We start from the raw sequence: 18,994 nt of genomic DNA on the forward strand, positions 1-18,994 counted from the left end.
ACCTTCTCTGTCGCCTCTCTGGTGTTCAGAGCCTCAGAGAAATCCCAGCGAACTGGGTATGGTCTATAGTAAGATGTTTCTCTGACCTTTAGGAATAACTGGGCTCTGCTCTGCAACTGAGCAGCTCACCCATACTAGTGACATCCACGTTGTCCTTATAATTAACACTTGTACCATCATTATCATTTTATTAACACATTTACAATATCCTAGCAGAAACATTTTAAAAAGTAGTTTGATAGCACTTCCATATTTCTTCATTTTGCTTGTAGAAACTGTTCAGTCAGCCAATCCAGAATAATATATGCTCTTTAGTAAAAGGGCATCCACAGCACTCTAAGAACCAGACTCAGTTGAAAAGCTGCATTTCTGGTGCAAAGAAAATTTTGGAGGCTTTTCCCCCCCATTTGTTGGGGGGAACCCAAGAGGTTCATTTTTAAAAAAAATGTAAATAGCATTTTTCTTAAAAAATATTTATCCCCCTCTAAGCATGACCCCTTCCCTCTGGCTTTCCTACAGTTATTTTGAGACTTACAGTCCACTCGAAGCTCAGCTTTGGTTGAAGCAACACCCATGTTGTTTTCAGCAAGACAACGGTAAACACCCATGTCAGCAGGGACCACAGCCGTGATGATCAGCTGATGGCACCCTTCCTGGTCCTCGCTGATCATGTAATGGTCATTTTCTTCAATTGCTTTCCCATCCTTGAACCAGCGAACCGTGGGGAGAGGTTTGCCAATGACAATACAGTCAAAGCTGACTGGATATCCGTCTTGGACCTCTTGGTTTTGAAGCTCAGTCATGAACATGGGGGCTAAATCCAAGGTAGTTAGGGGAGAAGAAAGGAAAAATTGGGTTGCGTTAGATGTATTTTAGGAGCGCTTCTGCCCAGTGCCAGAAGACTTCTGCTTCGCAGGTTTTTAAATAACAGAGTGATATCTTTTCTCCATGACAATAAAGGTCAAGTAGAAACTCCCTGACAAACACTAAGAAAAAATTCCCCTGGACTGCCAAAAGTATTGAAATCTCACAGCTGCAAACTATATATCACCTCAGTTCTTCCCCTTGACAAAATGTCTTTTGTCCCTCTTTAAGGGCTGTTCTGAAAACTGCTTAATTAACTTAAGTATAGCAATAAAAGCATTTATAGCTATATTATTATAATAGTGGAAATTGCTACTACAAAAGCATCTTTACAGAAAAGTGAGAATTTTGCAACCCCCTGCTCCAGCACTGACTTCCCTCCTCTCCCCAAAAATGAAAAAGAAAGAAAAATTTCATCTATTTTTTCAAAAGTGCAAAGATTTCCAGAAAATATCTGCATGAAATGAAAAACAAAGGTTTAAGTTATTCACAAGTAAAAAAATAACATCCTGACCTGCTCCAGATACCTTTTTCAAAGAAAGAACGAGCTTGCTTTACTCACCTGTATCAGAAGTCAGTAAAGGTGGGGGAGGTCTTGCTACTGGTGGTACAAACTTCCCGACGGCGGGTGGTGTTGCTTTCCCAATACGCAATTCCATTTTTTTAGGGCCTTGTTCCAAAATGTCAATTTCCACGGGGATTCCCAGGGCACCAAACATCTCTCTGAATCGAGTGGCTGCAGTTTTTGCCTCAGACAAGATTTCAAACTTGATGTAGATGTACTGGTCATCCTCACGATACGTCTGATGGTCCACCACCTCTACGTCCCCTTCATCTGCACTGACAAAGAGCTCTTCCTCCACGTCAGATATCTCCGTTGAGATCTTGGCCTTGAAGAGTCTGTGAAGTCTCCTTCCTGCTTTACGGAAAGCATCATCCAGCTCACTGCCAGACGAGCTCTCAGTCTCACTGTCAGTGGTATGTTTAACTTGCTTCTCTTTACGAACAAGTTGAGGTTCCTGACTGCCGATCGTCACCTTAGCACTGTGTGAAACTTTGCCAAATTTATTAGATGCCTCGCATGTGTATTTACCCGCATCTTTCATATCCAGGCCAGTGATAATCAAAGAGCAGGTCCCATCACTGTAATTGTCTATGTGATAGTAGCGACCATCTGAAAGCTCTTCCCCGTCTTTCAGCCAACAGACTTTCATGTCACTTTTGCTGTGGGCCACACACTCAAGGTGGAGAGTGCTTCCAGGCTCACCAGAGAAATCTTTGAAGGTCTCAGCAAACACTGGGCACTCCTGTTGCTTCATCTCCTTCCTGACTTTGTAGCCTTTGAAAGCAGCCTGGATCTTTACAGCTGCCTTGTTCATGGAAGGATCATCTAAATCCGTTATTTCTGGTTCAGCTGGCTTAGCAGCTGGGACCGCCACAGCAGTCTCCACACTGGATTTCTCCCACTGCTTCCATAACTTGCCTGTGGAGACGGATTGAACCTTGCTAGTAACGCTGACACTTGTCTTCCCAGCTTTCTTGAGGTAGTTGACTAGTGAAGGAGTCCCAGCTCTAGACTCATCATCTGAACTTGTGAAAGAGAAATCGGCTTCTCCAGTCCTAGCCAGCTCGTCACATGTGGAGTATTCCTCTGAGTAATAGTGAGACATCTCTGCTTCTTCCTTCTTCAGTTCCTGAAGTTTCTCATCCTCTTCAGGCACCTCGCTGATGGGATCCAAGGTGGGCTCCCAGCTCATCCAGCGTTTCTTGGCCAGAGCTTCCCACAGCAGGTGAAGGTCTCCCTCCTGAGCAGCCTCAGGGGGCAAGCTGGGCTGGACATGTCCATCCACCAGCTCTTCCGGTTGGCTTGCGCTGGGTGCTTCCCTGGCGATCTCTTTTAGCAATGCTACAGTAGGAACTGAGGAGAATTAGATTGGTGAGATGTTAAAAGACAAAGTCTATGATTAAGCCCTGAGAAAGCACATGGAAATATCATACTAAAGTCTCGACAGAAGAATATCAGTGGCACTTAATTAAACATTAAGTTGGGAACAAAATATAAATTTAATATACTGGAACAGGTTGCTCGGAGAGGTTGTGGAGTCTCCACCTTTGGAGACATTCAAAACCCTACTGTACAAGGTCCTGAGCAACCTGCTCTAGCTGACTCTGCTTTGAGCAGGTGGGTTGGACTAGGCTATCCAGAGATGACCCTTCTTCCAACCTCAACTATCTTATGATTCTGTGCATGTACATAAAATATGGCCAAACAGCAACATTTTTTTTCTTCCTCATGCATTTGAACCCAGTAAACCAAATTCTGTCACTCTTTATGTTCATGTCTAATTCCATTTCTTATATGCAGTCATAGTCCAAAACTGTAAGCTATCCAGCATTTGGCTAGACTCATGTTTTGAAAACAAGAGCTTGCAATTTGGCCTTGGAAAACCCACGGAAGTGCACAAGCTATAAGGCGAGGCAGAGAAGTGAATGGAGTTCCATGTCTTTTCCCTCATTCTACTCTACACATCTGCCCAGGGCTGCAGAAAAATATTTCAATTTCAAAGACATAAACAAACACTATTTTTTAATCTCCTGATGAGTTCTCAGTTTTACTAATGCCTCCAGGGAAATGCGATGTTGATTGTGTATTGTCTGAATTACCACATAGTAAAGTTTTTGATCTCTAAAGCCTCTGCGTAAAAAAACAGTGGCTTTGTCCTTTCTGTTGCAGCTGTCTTTTATTTGTGAAATACATAAACACTCTCATGGAGAACAATAGAAGCAAAGTGCCAAAGCTTTTGCTAAAAATAATAATCATCCAGCCCAAAAGAGTATGATTCACACTTGGATATGGAAAATAACACACACAACTAGATTAACACTGAGAGTCTTTCAATGGGAGACCTCAATAAGTTCTTGATCTCAAGTGAGGGCACGACAGAAATACATAGATTTTTGCTTTTGTTTTTTAAGAAATCTACCCATCACTGTTTCTTCCTCAGGTATCTTAATCTGCCCATGCATTTTAACCAATTAAACTCATTTTGTAAAGAATGAACAAACAGCTGCATTCACAATCTATCCAGTACTGTCAGGTCTTTCTCTTCATAGTGAGATTAGTGTGATTCACTTAACCTAACTGTAGCCAACTAAAAACCAGACATTTAGTATAAGCCAATTTTCTTGGTTCCTTTTGTAGCCAAAGGAGAAAGAAGATCTAGCGTGTAGAAAAAGATGTATAACTGCAAGTGTCTCCCACGAGCTCGCACCTATGCTCCTGTTGCAATTGCTGAGTATCTAGTTAGGACAATCAGTGGAGCACGGAAAGCAATTCAGCTCACCCTATTTTAAAGTTAGACAGGGCTCCACTGACTGTCTTGAACAGTTCTCCACTGGTTGTAATGGGAGCTGAGACATCCATCTCACATGGAAACATCTGCCTGGAGATACCTATGCTCAAATGTCTAAGTCTGACTCACTCTCTGGGACACAGTGAGTTGCCTAAACATCAGGGGGGGAAAAACATTGCCTCCCAGTGAGCTTATAGTAATAATGATCTAGTGATCATTATTAAGCTTACGGAAACAAAGAGCTATACAAAACAATCGTAGTGATTAGTTTTGGTCAGAGTTCAGCCCAGTGCATTATAAAAAGACTGTATTATTCCAACTTAACGTAATTTTCTCTCTTCTTTCAAAGTTTTGTTTTTATTCTAAGCTACGAAGTGTTGAGGACTTTGGTGACAATGGGTATTTGTTAAGGTGGAAAATATCAGGAAAATCTTATCTGAACAGCTCAAAGCTATTACAGATTCAGAAACATACTGGGCAACACCAAACAGGGATAACGATTCTTTGTGGATTTGAGAGACAACTTGTAAAGGAAAATGAATTCAAGACCAAACTGCTGAGATGTCCCTGAGCAGAACTGATTTAAGGTCACAGGAATGCACTCTGTACCTTCAAGACACAGGCTGGTAACAGATTTGACTTCTGGAGAAACCATGCAGGTGTACGTGTCCTGATCTTCAGGTTTAAATTCATGAATAATGAGTATCTGCTTTTTTCCATCAGAGAGGATTTCATATCTCCCTCCAGCTTGTATTTGTTCTTCTCCTTTGAGCCATGTCGCTGTCTCTTGAACTTCACTTGATAATTTGCACTCCAAGCGAGCCACCTCCCCTTCTGATACTGATCCTCCCACCAAAGGATGAGTGACTGTAAGTGGAGGCTCTGTAATTACAAAAAAAAAAAAAAAAAAAAAAAAGAAAAGAAGGGACAAGAATTAACACAATATATCATAAACTGGCTTTAAGATGCTCCAGATTACTCTGTAGAATAACCAAACATCCCATCGTTAACTTATAGATTCTTTGACTGTTGCAGACAATCAAAGAACGTGACTGGCAGCATCCAAAGTTCACAACTTCCAAAGATAATACCAAATTAATTGCACAAGCTCTCCCAGAGGTTAAACCAACTTCAGATAAATATATACATGCAGAAGTTGTTTCACTTTTCCTACTTCTGTATTTGGTGATCTTCATTTATCCAGCACAATGAACATTCAAGCAGCCCTAGATATCCTAGAAGATCGTAATGTTTAGAATGAGGAAGTTTTGAAGAAGTGACACAATAAAGAAAAAAAATAAAAAGAATAAAAGAGATTATTAAAAGCTGACTTCATCCCAATCTTGAAAGTAAAAGAAAACAGTATTTGCTCTCATTCCTGAAGAATTAAAAATTCTCAAAAAGTGTAAAGATTTTCTCTAAAATTTTTTTCTATCTTCTTTACTTTGGAAGGAGTCCTGCCAATGATGTGCTGTTTGTATGACAGTGATATTCCAAATGAAGCCAAGACAAATCCATGAAACGTGCAGATGTTCAGCTGCCATTGATGGGGACCTAAAGCACACAGCTGAGCGCCCAAGAAGGAGCACAGTCCCGAACGTCACCTGCCCCTCTGCACGTTTCACCGGGGTGAGGGGATCATTGCCCAGAACGCCTTGGAGCTGTTGTAGACAAAGTGAGCGTATGCAGAGTTATCAGGTTGCAGCTGACACCCTGGAAGCTGTTATGTTGCAAAAACATCACCGTGTGCCTGAGCCCCAAGCAAAAGGGATTTTATTTATTTATTTTTTTATTAATATAGTCTCTTCCCTTTGAGGTACTTGCTGGGGACTCTGATATCACAGATGGCATCGCAAGAAAAGAAAAGAAACATTGGAAGAGTGGCTCTCCATCTCACTGTGGCTTCCAAAGTCTCACCAACAGCCACCAAAGGAACTGTCTCCTCCAGCACTCTCCTTCATGGGGGTTATTATATAAAGATATGCAGATAGTAGAACGAGAGAGAAAGATGGGTGAAGAAGACAACACCGCCCACCCACTGTGTAGGCACCCAGGGCCTCAGCTGCACCAGACGCATTCCAGCATGCCCCTTCTGCCTCATTCCATCTGACCTCCACCAGAAAAGAAACTCATGGTCACCAGACAAAACATGGATGCAGTGCAGGCCACACGATAGCTTGATGCAGTCTGGGGAAAATAAACGTTGAGCCCTAACAACGCAGCAAGTTTTGCTTTGCAGCAGCCCAGAACAATTTTTCCAAGCTAGTTCTCCTATTCTGTGTTGGCAGCAAAGCACTGAAACACGTTGCAGAGTGGACTCTTCCAGGAGATCCCTGGAGCGGGTGAAGCAGGCATGCCATGCGAAACACAGGTCTACAGCAGCTCTCAGTCCTCCTGGGGGCACCTCTCCTTCTCACCTAGCTGCACCATTTGAGGGAAGTGCACCGGCTCACTGGCCCCGACTTTGTTTACAGCCGAGACGCGGAATCTGTAGGCTTCGCCCGGGGTGAGATGGTCCACCACAAACTCCGTGTTTGGAATCATGCCCTCGCTGCATGACTGCCAGCCAACACCTGGGATTTTCCTTTCAACGTTGTAGCCTAGGATGTCACAACCACCGTCGCTCAGTGGCTTGTACCAAGACAGAGTTACAGAGTGACTGTTCTTACTTAAAACTTCTGGTTCTTCGGGGGGGTCAGGGTGGGCTGAGGGCACAACAAAGTTCCAGGGATGTATAACATGAGCGATAGTGCTTTACGCTACAACAACCTGAGAGGCTTCTGCAAGCCACAAGAAGGAAGTGCAACGCATTCGGCACCCGTCTCAGTATGAAGCTGAGTGGCTACCTGCCTGTGACCACGACACACCTGCGCTGGACCGATCTATCTATGCTACTAATGACAAATAGTCATTTTCCAAGAGCCATCTCAGATACTTATGTCACACGTTATTATGACATTTTCCCGCTACTTTTTCCCACCCAGCTGAAAACAAGATGTGTGTATGGCATTTACTGAGTAAATGACCTGCCATCATATACTATAACAATCCAACAAATTATGGGGAAATAAGGTCAACAGCTGTCCTTCCTTATTTTTATTTTTTAATTTTGGAGACCCCAAACATTTCTTTCCACATGCAAACCTTGGGTGCACAGCTTCCTGTCTCTATTTACAGTCAAATTTTTACTTGAGTAGATTAGCACACCTCAAAGGGTTCTCTGCTGCCCCTGATAATTTTCCATGCACATGAACTCTAGTTCAGCTCCCTCCAGCACCCACATGTTTGCAGAGGGTGGTGCTGAACTCTCAGTAATCTGATTTTCATGAGATTCTATGTTACATTTTATGAAAGACTGCAGCTAAGGAAACCTGGTGATCATCTCTAGCCTGATCTAATTTTCATGTGATGAGGTGAACTTTTTCTGTTTGAAGAACAGAGTTGCCCAGGAGCAGCATCTTCTCAGCCTAAGAATGCTAGCTTGGGACATGAGAAACAAATCAGTGCAAAGCTTAGAAAATTTGATGCAGTACCTCAATACCAAAGTCTGAGATTTCAAGTGCCGTTGGGCTAGAAAGACAGAAACAATGTATGAACTTACCGATCACAGCCAACTTGGCGGATGCAATTGCTTCTCTGGAAGCAAAGGTCACCTCTCCAGAATGATGTGGTTGGGCTTTTTTCAGAATAAGTTCGTATTTATTTCCATCTGCTTGTACCTCCCAGTCCTCATTTGTTTGGATTTCTGTGTCATTGGAATACCAGGTAACTTCATTAATCGGCACCGCTTCACTCAGGACGCAGCTAAACGTAGCTTTGTCCCCTGGAGAGACTTCCACATCTGTGAGAGGCTGCAAGATCCGTAAGCGCCACCCTGCAGATAAAAACAGGTAATCAAGCCCTCGGGTACTGACATAAATGCCGGTAAGAGGTATTATGAGTATTTGTGTTGAATCTCTGGGCAGCCAGGCCTCCGAGACCAAGGAGACCATTAATAGAGAGGCTACATATGTCACTACAACAGATGGTATCCTTGGGGACTGCAACTTTCCGATACTTTCAGGAGTGAAAACCAATCCAGAAATGTGTTCCTTTTCCAAGTAGCAGAAAAATACATTGGAGAAACTTAAATGAACTTACAGAGCTTTCATTACTGAGAGTCACACATATCTCTGACTGGAAACCGCTGCTTTCCTGTGTTTTCTTTACTGAACAATTTGTGAACGCTGCCACAAAAATGCTGGGAACAGGGCAGCCTTTGCCCTTTAGATTCAGTATCTCAGTGAGATAAGCATTTGCAAACACTCCGAAGATGCCTCTCTTCCTTACAGAGTACAAGAGGAATCGAGGACAAGTAGATTTATGCAGTTCACAGAATTGCCTGCAATTACCTAAGGTGAATCCTGGTTCTCATTCCTTGATGTAAATGGTAAATGCATAACCCAGAAGCACTGAAACAACTGACCTCCATAAAGGGTCATAAAGGAAGAGCTACCTCCCCCTTTCTCCAAAAATACAAAAATAACACAAAGTAAAAATAGCACCATGAAGTAACCATAGTTATAAAATCAAATGGAATAAAATACTAACTCAAAGATGGATTTGGTCCTCAGAGCTCAAGTGCTAGTCAAACCAGAGTCCAAACTCTCCCGAGACCCTAGAACACTAGGTCCTCAGCCTGCCGCTTTGCACATTTCTGAGTCATGAAAGGCATTTCAATTGGTTTCCTTTTTAAACCCAGATTCTCTAGCTATCACTTTTTTGCATGAAATCCCAAGAGTTACCAGAATGTGTCTATCATTTGCATGAACTCCCAAGGGTCACCAGAATGTCTGTATCACAAACCAGCTTCTTTTTGGAACTAAGTTAAACAGGAGAGGTCTAAGACAAATTGCTATTGGTTTTGTACCTAATTTGGCAACGCTTTTTAAGGAAGTAAATGAGGTAAGTGGATTTGACAGAGACTGCAGCACCACAGAGGCAGAGAATATTCATGCTGCCTGTGCAGTGTGCTCTTGTTGGAGAACTAGTGCCGAAGCGTATATATGGGTGTGCGCCCCAGTCACCGGGACTGGAGAATAGACCATAACAAAAACATCAAGAAATAACGGAGCTAAATCTACTCCTGATGCAATCAGATGCAACTGCGAAGGTTTGACAAGATTTACATTTGTTCATAGCAAGCCTCCATTTGATCTCAGAATTATCAGTACAAGCAGATGGGTTTAATGAAATGATAGATTTAATAAAATGGGACTAAGCAGAAAGCCCAAGCCAAACCTCCAGTATTCTGCAACTGATATCAAAAGTATGGGAAGTTATCTTTTATGCCAAAAAATGGAAACATTCCTTGAGAATGAAAATCCTTGTCAAGAGACTCTTCTGAGCATAAGGTGGGAACAATTAGAAAACATCCCAGAAAGCAGTACAATGGAAAGGAAGTGGAAACAGGAGTGTGTTTTTTTCCAATTTTGTGATTAGGCCATATTAAATAGGATATGTAATGCTTGCACATATGGCAAGTCAGAAAGATGGGAATGCAAATGAGAGGCAGACACAAGAAGCTATCAGCACATCCGAGAAGGATTCGTCTCTAGTCAAGAGCCGAGAAAAACGCAGAGTGCTGCTTCTCTTAGTCAACGTAAGTTCCTAGAAAAGTCAACTCCACCACTATTGTAAGACAGTCATATGCTTCTAACTCATTGCTAAATGATGCTCTTTATATCCGGGTCATGACAAAAAGAACAATAAGAAAAAAGGAAAATATAAGCCACCATTCATTCATTGGTTGAGAATTAGAAGTTGGGTATGAAGCAAGCAGCTTATGCAGCTTTTCCTCTCTGCCACTCATCGCATTTCTCCGGGTCATTTGCCCTTACAAATCAAAAATTTAGGATTCCCCATAAGACCGCTTCCGTTACCTTTCACAGTCAGGAAGGCGGAGGTCACTGCGTCACTGCACATAAAAGTCACCCGGCAGCTGTCCTGGGGAGTTAGGTTCTTCAGCAAGAGAAGATGCCTGCGCCCATTTTCAAAGTAAACCATCTCCGTGTTTTCTGTAGTTTTGGCAGGCTCATCATCGATCAGCCAGTTGTAATTGTAGCACTCGGGTTTGGAAAGGTAGCATTCAAAGAGGGCTTCACCTCCTTCCACTGCTTCCACATTCTCCAGGCCCTGGACGATGCTGTTCTTGGCTAGTGGAGAAGGAGAACCATCAACAATATTAATTGTGTGGCTATGCATAGCTGAATATTGACAAGCCTTGGAGCACTGCTGATTCCCATTGCTGGAAAGCTGATGGAAAGGATATGGATGTGATAAAGTATGCTTGCGGCTTTAGCTGCTAATTTCAACCATGCTCTAACACAGTGCTATATTCAAAACTGTTTTCAGTTGTGAGGTAGCTTAAAAATAATGAAAAACCTCTAGAAGCTCTAGCGTTTCATCTAGGCTTCCTCCAGAAACCTGACTTCTGTCTTTATGAATCAAGAAAAAAAACGTTGGTGTTTATATGAATCAAGCCAATATTCAATAGGAAGTGATAGTACGGGGACATAATCAGATTCCTTCCGTCCCCAAACAGGAAACATTTCCCTCAGGTCTCCCAGGCAGGCACAATTAACATCGTAACTGGGGAAATTTGAATCAACTGACAGCTTATGATAAATTCTTCCTACCTTTCATGCAAAATAAACGCATCAAGAGAATATTACAGCTGGCAAAGCTATAGGGACTGCCAACTAAGTTAACAAACCATTTCGCCAGTCCGCTTCTAGGAAACACATGAAAAATCAACATCTATGTAAACTGTATTTTCTGAATTATTACAAAAGCCTTATGACAATATATTAGGTTTATTTTCTCCTGCACGTGTGAGGCGAATCGTGTGGCCAGAAACATGCACAGTCACTGCAATTGCATGCATTGGTTGGCATTTGTACATAAGCAATCAGCCTGGGGCACAACTAAATGTGGGCTGCTGCACCTGGATAAAATTTGTGCCACACCAAGCACATGCACAGATTATGTGCATATAAATATAACTGACACAAACACCATAAAATGGTCATGATCGATAATATAAACCAACACTCGGAGATAGTCCTGCTCAGGATCTCTACAACCACTGTCTGGAACTGTTTGAAACATAGAAAATTAATGCTGAACTATTCCCTAGCAAAAAATAAAAATAAAAAATAAAAAAAATGTATGAGTTACTAAAAAGATTTCCATATTTTATAATACTTAGGGAGAACAATAAAGGTTTTTCAACCCCTTGCAGAATGTATAAAGTATGTTAGGATCAATCCAAGCTGTTTCTTCGAGTACTTTCTGAGTCCTAGTTTCCCTATGCATAAAAAGTGGATCCTATCTCCTCTTTTGGATTATACTCATTAATATCTGCTAGCTGTTTTTAATTCCTAAAATGGAAGGCGCTTATCAAAGTACAAAATACTATAATAAATAATACTCTGCTCCTACACTCACAATTAATTAGGCAGAAAGAACAATTTTGCCTAACAAACCATGATAATTCAGAAATCAGACCAGAACCACTATGACTGCTGATCATATTAGTTCACCTGGTGACTGAAAACAAAAATTCCTTATGCAGACATCAGAAGTAAATTATTAGACACCCGTATAAAATATATAACTATTGTTATTTTTTTACTTGCTGTTTCTGGGGCCCTCACAAATGCTGTTTACAAGTAGGAAGGTATTTCCTGAGTGATCAGTGTTTGAAATAAGTAAAATACCGAACTAGATTAGCTGCAGTTGACAATAACTGAAAATAACATTAAATTCCCCTCTCTCCATTAGCGACTGGTTTTAAAGTGCAGTGCATGTAAAAACCACTCTGTAACAGCAAAAAGTATTCTCACTATTCCTTTGGACCAACATTATATCTGCGATATCACAGTAACTCAGCAGACATCCCATTGCACTGAGGATGGAGCCAAATGCGGTTCATCGGAGAGGAGGTATGATACATAATCGATATAATAAGCGAGCATTAATTAGAACTAAGCTTCTGTGAAATGTCGCAGTTTCCCATTCAGTTCCCATTAACTCCCATCCATTTTTAGCACTGCTATCAATACTGGAGCGAACACCAAAGAACGGGTTCTGACGTGTCGCTTATTGTGAGACGCTTCCATGATTTTTTCCACCTTTTATATTTGGGACCCATGATAGTCTTCCTCTTTGTCTGGAAGACCTCACCTTGAACATCAAGTGCAGCCACCACTTTAGTGCCTTCAGCTTCACAAGAATAGATGCCAGTGTCTTCTGGTACCGTAGGTTTAATTTTTAGCATGCTTACATTCCAGTCCTGCACGATAAGGACTCGCTGCCCATCTGCATGTATTTCCTGATCATTTTTCTTCCATATGGCGTGCACTGGCCTAGAATATTGGCATATGAACTCTGCTGTGCCATCTTCATCAACAGTTATATCCTGCATGGGACTGACCACTTCAATGGTTGGATCTGTCAACCAACACGTCAGGAGGGACATGCATTAGCGGATCCTCAAGGAAATAGCAACCTGGAGATTTTTGACAAGTACAGAGTTGGAGGAAGCAGGCCGAGGGAGAGTGCAAGCAAGAAGCCGACCGGGCACACCAGGGATTAGCGGTTTAGTCTTTGCTTGGGTCAGCAGCAAGCAGGATAAAGCAAAACTGGTGCATTAGAATGTAACTAGCACACCGGAAAATGGACCAGCAGCAGTTAAGGCCTGCACTTTAACAGTCCTGACCACGAACTTCCGTGCAGAACATCTGCTGGCACTCCTGCCATCATTCGTTTTCCTCTCGGCCCTGGTGAGACTCTCTAGCCTAAGCAGTGCTGGATGTGAAACACTTCTGCTTCCCAGAACATTTCAAGAGCGCAAGTCTGAGATGGAGGAGCGCAGTGGATGATGGGCTGCCCTGACTGATTTGGGCAAAAGAAAGACATCAGCATTGTTCAGTGGGACTGGGGGAAGGGGCTTGAAAAGGCAAGCTCCAGCGGAGAGCCCACTCACAGCAGCATGCGGAGCAAAGCTCCTGGACAGCTCTAACAAGGAAGGGCACTGCACAGGGAGGAGGTACTTGCTCTTTTAATTAGCCCTCTGCCAGAGGCATAGGTTTGGGAAAAATAAGAAGCTTTTCCTTTTCACCAGCTGATCTGTAGATCAGACATCTGTCTGGAATGCTCCTCCTGAAGCTCTGTGCATTGGGCTGAGGGATTTCCAATGTTACTGGCAGACCTTGGGAAGCAAAGATAGCTTGGGAAACGTCTCTCGGCATTTCGTTGCAAGGCTTGATCCTGCTCTCTAAGGCTCCCTCTGCCACCCTGTGTGTGTGCGTGTGTGTGTATGGAGAGGAGGCATCGATGGCAGATCCTGGAGACTGAAGGACTCCAGGAAGGACTGAAGAAGCAAGAAGATCTCTGTGCAATTGGGGGACTACACCACCATCCCCATAAGATGGAGAAATATGCTCCTCACAGTCAGTGTCACCACTGGTTCCAAAAGAAGGAGACTGTCCTTTTCTCACTGCCCCACCGCTGAGCTAAGAGCTTGGTGGCCCTGTTCTCCCCCTCAGCATGACAGGAAGCACCCTGGGCCTTGGGGTACACTGGCGCCTGTAATCCTCACCCCTGCTCAAGGGGGTCAGAAGGAGAGGGCAGCTCTTCCAACCTTCTCCATTCCCCCGCTGCCCAGCCATGCTGGGACAGCGAACAGATGCAATTGTAGGACAACGGCATTGTGAAGGCCAAAGAAGAAAAGCTGTCATGAGATCTTGGTCATCATAGAATAGATATCCCGTCATAAGCACGCCAGGAGAATAGGGTTAGAACCACGGCACTAAGAGAGACGACCTGTTGCCTGATGAAGAACCAGCCACAGACAGCTAGATAGACTGAAACACACATAGCTTGAGGATGGATCTTTAAAATTCTGGACAAAGTAAAGTGCAGGAAATTGACTGTTAATACAAGCACAGTTAGAATTTCACTAGTGCTTTACTTTCCTATTAAATCAAGTGTTATTGAGCAGAGCACCATAACTGGGGTGTTTTTTAAAAGGTCTTCCTCATCCTAATCCAGTTAGAGTCATATAATACTGTGACTCGGTTCACATTAAAAAAAAAAATCTTTACTTCAGCAGAAGCACAATATATCCACATACATGTTTGTACTAGCATGAGCTTTGGGTGTTAGACCTCTACAATTCTGTGATTCTATGAAATTAAAACTTCTCAGGAGCCCTTTATCTGGCTGAATATCTAACAGCGCATTTATTTTTAATTTATTTTCTACATCCACTGGAGCTCTTTGCCTACAGCGCTCAGAACTAGATTCTGTCTCTGGAAATACTGAAGTCAAATTTGATGGCAAATGGACATGTGATTTCTCATATTTACACACTGTCTCGCTGCTGCACCATTCTGATATCAGATATAAATGATCTGGCATTTCTTCTCCTCAGAGAGCAAAATTTTCTGAAGGTCCAACAAGGGACACATCAGACTGACAGGGAAGCAGATAACAATTCCTGACTACAATTCCACATTGTGGACAATCCATGCTACGGTGAATAATTATAACACAGAGGAAGACCTGAACAAAGAGAACATTTCATCCTTTACGCCTCCTTACATACTAAACCTAATATATAAATCCCTTTCCCAAGTGAGGAATAAGTGCTATTTTGGTCTGAAAAATAACAGCTTTTCCAGATGGCTATAAAAGGACTGCATGTGAAGTAACTTGCTTTACCATAAAGTCTGGAGCTCAGTGTTATTTGCAGTTTGTGGCTACCCTTACCAAATGAGGAAAATATTCATTCAACAGACAACAAAGCTTTGCCAGCACAGCGCTAACTGTTAGTATTCAACCATTAGCAATCAACTGCTGGGGCCCACTTTGCCACCGTGCTACTCCGCGGTCATACCAGCGGCTTCCAGAGGAGCTCTGGAGCCACCAGTGCATGAGCCCAAGATCTTGACTTGGGAATATGTTGAGCTTAGTATATAGTGACAGTATCCAAGCTATGGTACAGCACAATAGCGAATTACGTGAACTTCTGGCCATGTGTTTTGTGGTATTATAAAAACAGCTTGGTGGGAGAATCAGGTAGCTGCACAGTGACCAAAGCACAGCCTCTTCTCCTGAATAGGTCCAGCTCTACTGAGATGTCAGGTGAAAGCAACAGCCCTGACCCTGCAACCTTTCCTCACCTGCATCATCCAAAAAGCAGATGTGGTTGTACCTACAAGACATGAGTACGGGTGGAAGGCTGCAGGACTGCTGTGTCAAAGAGGAATTTTGGAGACATTTAGTAAGGGTAGCCAGGAAGGCAGAAGCACTAGCACACTGAGCAATTGTGGAGGTGGCCATTTGTGTCTTCTCACAATGAAATACCTTTGACTAATAATTTAGCTGAAGATATAAGGGACCCCGCTCTGAAGGTGACAGTGCCTGAGTCATGGCATGCCACATCCTTTAGGGTTAGAGTGTGGACTGTCCCGTCCTGCTCAGAGATTTCTGTCACAAAGTTGTTGTGAAGGGGAGATCCATCAAGCCACCACTGTACATTCTTCACGCCCGGGCGTGAGAGCTCGCAGGTGAACGTGGCTGTCTCACCCACAAAGACGTCTGTGTTCTTTAAATCAGAAACTATGACTGCTGCTTCTTCTGTATAACAGAGCAAGAGAAGGCGCCAAAGGAAAACAAAAGCATAAACATATACATGTTCCTTCCAGTAGGAATAACCTAAGCGACAGTGCAAGTTGTCCAGGAAAATTAAATTTGTAATGCTTGTTCTGGGGAAAAAAAGACCTTACATTTCTTTCAAGGGTTTAAAAAACACCTTCCATCCTTCACCCGCTTGCAAATGAAGTATGTTTGTTTGTCTGCAAACACTGTTTCATTGAAAAAACACTATATTTCATGACTAGTTCCTACCTGACTGTCCTGTGTGTCGCAGCCATCTGCATTGACATTGTATGCAGTCGCAGGCAGAAAGCTAGCTTAAGATTTAAATGGGGTATTTATTTAAACTGCTTTAAAAGATTAACAGAAATATCAACAACAATTGAAGCCATAATCAATCATAACAAGAAATTCAGTATTTTTCATAACAGTTACTCCAAACAAATAGTATTTCAACAGCACCATCTGCTATTGTACACAGTATGGTCAGTGCTTTGAACCGCATTCACCTATAAACGCTGGTCCAACCTCAGCATGGATGTAAATATTTACATCTTCCCTGAAATCAGGAGAGAAAAGAATGGAGTTTCAGCTGTTTCCACCTGAGACAAGTTTGGTCTGTTACTGTCAAAGATACCGGAGTGAGAAATTCTGGCAGAGAAGTCGGAGCATTTTCATCCCATTTCGTCTTACCTTGTACATACACAGAACCTGTGGTGATCTCGTATCCGGTGCTACAAGCGTAATCCCCGCAGTCGTCAGGCTCCACGCCGTGAATGATTAGCTCAGCGATGCTGCCTTTCAGTTTCATCTCATATTTGTCACTGGGCTGAATGACCGTCCCTCCTTTTCTCCACTCAACAGGCGCGTCCGGCTTGGAGATCTCGCAGTGCAGGACAGCCGTTCCCCCTTCTTCGGATTCCACGTTTTTCAGCTCCTCCTTAAACAGCACCGGTAGCACTGCAATGGAGAAGCAGACACAGCAGTGACTCAGGGCTAAGCGACACGCTTGCAACTCCTCCGGCTTGGCAGGTCCCAACTTTCTGAACCACAGCTTGCCCGCTGGGAACGCCACGTCTGCGGCAGGGCTTTTGAGTTCTGCCGCGGCCAAACGCTCATGGAGATCAGCCGCTGACACCGTGATGGGACACCATTGCTGCTTCATCTAGGATCGCTGTGGGTCACAGGCCATCTAAAGGGCTTCATGTGCGCACACCCACAATTTTCAGTGTAACCAGTTAGAGGGACAACAGCACAAATCACAGTGTTTGGACATTTAATTGCTGAAACCACTCATTCTGAGCAGAACACCGGCTGTGACAGCTCAACACAGGGTCTAAAAGCAAGATCTTGTTGCCTGAGTTAAAAGACACCGTACTCTTAGTATAAACCTAATAAAACTATATAAAAGCCCATTCTAAGCATAGAGAAATACTCCAGTCTCTCTTATTATCAGGTGGCAGGCAAGTTTCCTAAATGCTCTTGTACATACCCTCCATGAGCAGCAGCTGCAGTTTTGTTCCCAACTCTCACAGTGAGATCAAAATCGCAACTGCAGAAATTGAACTGGGTTTAAAAGACACTAGATTCTTTGAAGAACGGATTGTGGATCAAACCCTGTCCTGTTGTAATTCCCAGGCACAGAGCATTAACGATAATGCAGTAATAAGGCTTCCATTTCACCTTTGTGGAGGACAGCCACAGACAAAACTTCTCTGCCCCCAAGCAAGGGTCATCTTCTTACCTTTGACTTGCAACGATGCAGAGGTCTGCTGATCCCCTGAGTCACACGTGTATTCGCCAGCATCCTGAGCCTCAGCACCATAGATAAAGAGCTCAACACATGTCCCCTCTTGCCTGATCTCATACTTGTCACTTGCTTGCAACACCTTATCTCCTTTCCTCCACTCCACAGGAGCATTAGGTTTTGTCAGCTCACAGCGCAGCATGGCCGTGCGGCCTTCCTCCACTTCTTCATTTTTCAGCCAGTGTTTGAAAAGCACAGGCACCGCTTGAAGTGCAAAGAGGAAAAGAAAGCGTAAAACAAAAACAGAAAGTGGAGGAAAGTTTTATTTTTAAGGTACTGCTAAGAACCAAAATGGTAACGGCATTCATGAAGTTCACGTACAATTCTGCTGTATTTTCCTGAAGGACAGCTGCTGGGGGCAGGAATGTCTAGGTCTAAGCCAGGTGGAATTGCTCATACTACATGGGCTCCAGCACCCTTGACAAACTGCGTGGTGTCCACGGACTCACTCTAGTACCTCAATGTCTTTCTAGTACTGAGGAGCCCCCAAAATGGATACAGTACTCCAGCTGTGGTCTCACAACTGCTGAGCAAAGAGGAAATCATACCTTTAACCTCTAGTCTGGCAGTGGTCTTCCCATCAGCTGTATGGCAGCTATAGTCCCCTGAGTCCTCGCGGTTCAAATCGTAAATGACCAGTGTGTGCACATTCCCCTCCTGCTTGATGCTGCACTTCTTGCTGGAGTGGATTGCAGACGTGCCTTTCTTCCACTCCACCGGGATGTCAGGCTTGGAGACCTCACAGGACAAGTGAGCTGTGCCACCCTCCTGCAGATCCAAGCTGCGGAGCTCCTTTACAAATGTGACGGGAGCAACTGCGGGGAAAAAGCACACAAACAGTGATGCAGCTGCATAATCCAGCATCACTCCCAAATGCTCTCTGACAGGTGACCATAAGAAATCGTAACATGTCACAGTCAAATTGTCAGATTTTTTTTTTTTGTTCCGTTGCTAGAAGAAAGGCCAGGACAAATTTAGATCTCATGCAGGTGCCAGTGCAACTCCAGCGTCACTTCAGTTTGTTCTAACGTCTGCAGGATCAGTCCTGCCACATGGTAACAGTTTCTAGTCTGCAGCACATATATATCACTGGCTGGCTCTCTGGACATCAGAATGGGCCTGATTTAATGACTTAGTAAGCTTTTAAGCCAATGCAGAGTAAAAATATTTAATACATCACTGATTCGATGAAACGTAATGTTTGGAAGAACCTCTGACCACCCAAACAGTATCATGTTGAATTGTTTATACACATACAGCACTGAAA

At 43.3% G+C, this 18,994-nt stretch overlaps 1 protein-coding gene across 1 annotated transcript in view; it reads right to left on the bottom strand.

Moving 5' to 3' along the window:
* The window catches only part of LOC136991340 (obscurin-like), a 176,250-nt gene that overhangs the window by 52,078 nt on the left and 105,178 nt on the right, over nt 1–18,994 (bottom strand). Inside the window, 11 exon segments of the mRNA XM_067292206.1 lie at nt 536–814; nt 1,427–2,782; nt 4,827–5,099; nt 6,635–6,922; nt 7,819–8,091; nt 10,139–10,411; nt 12,444–12,710; nt 15,630–15,902; nt 16,614–16,880; nt 17,665–17,931; nt 18,276–18,542. Coding sequence (XP_067148307.1) covers nt 536–814; nt 1,427–2,782; nt 4,827–5,099; nt 6,635–6,922; nt 7,819–8,091; nt 10,139–10,411; nt 12,444–12,710; nt 15,630–15,902; nt 16,614–16,880; nt 17,665–17,931; nt 18,276–18,542 — 4,083 coding nt within the window.

Source organism: Apteryx mantelli, chromosome 2, assembly GCF_036417845.1.
Source record: "Apteryx mantelli isolate bAptMan1 chromosome 2, bAptMan1.hap1, whole genome shotgun sequence".
NCBI lineage: Eukaryota > Metazoa > Chordata > Aves > Apterygiformes > Apterygidae > Apteryx > Apteryx mantelli.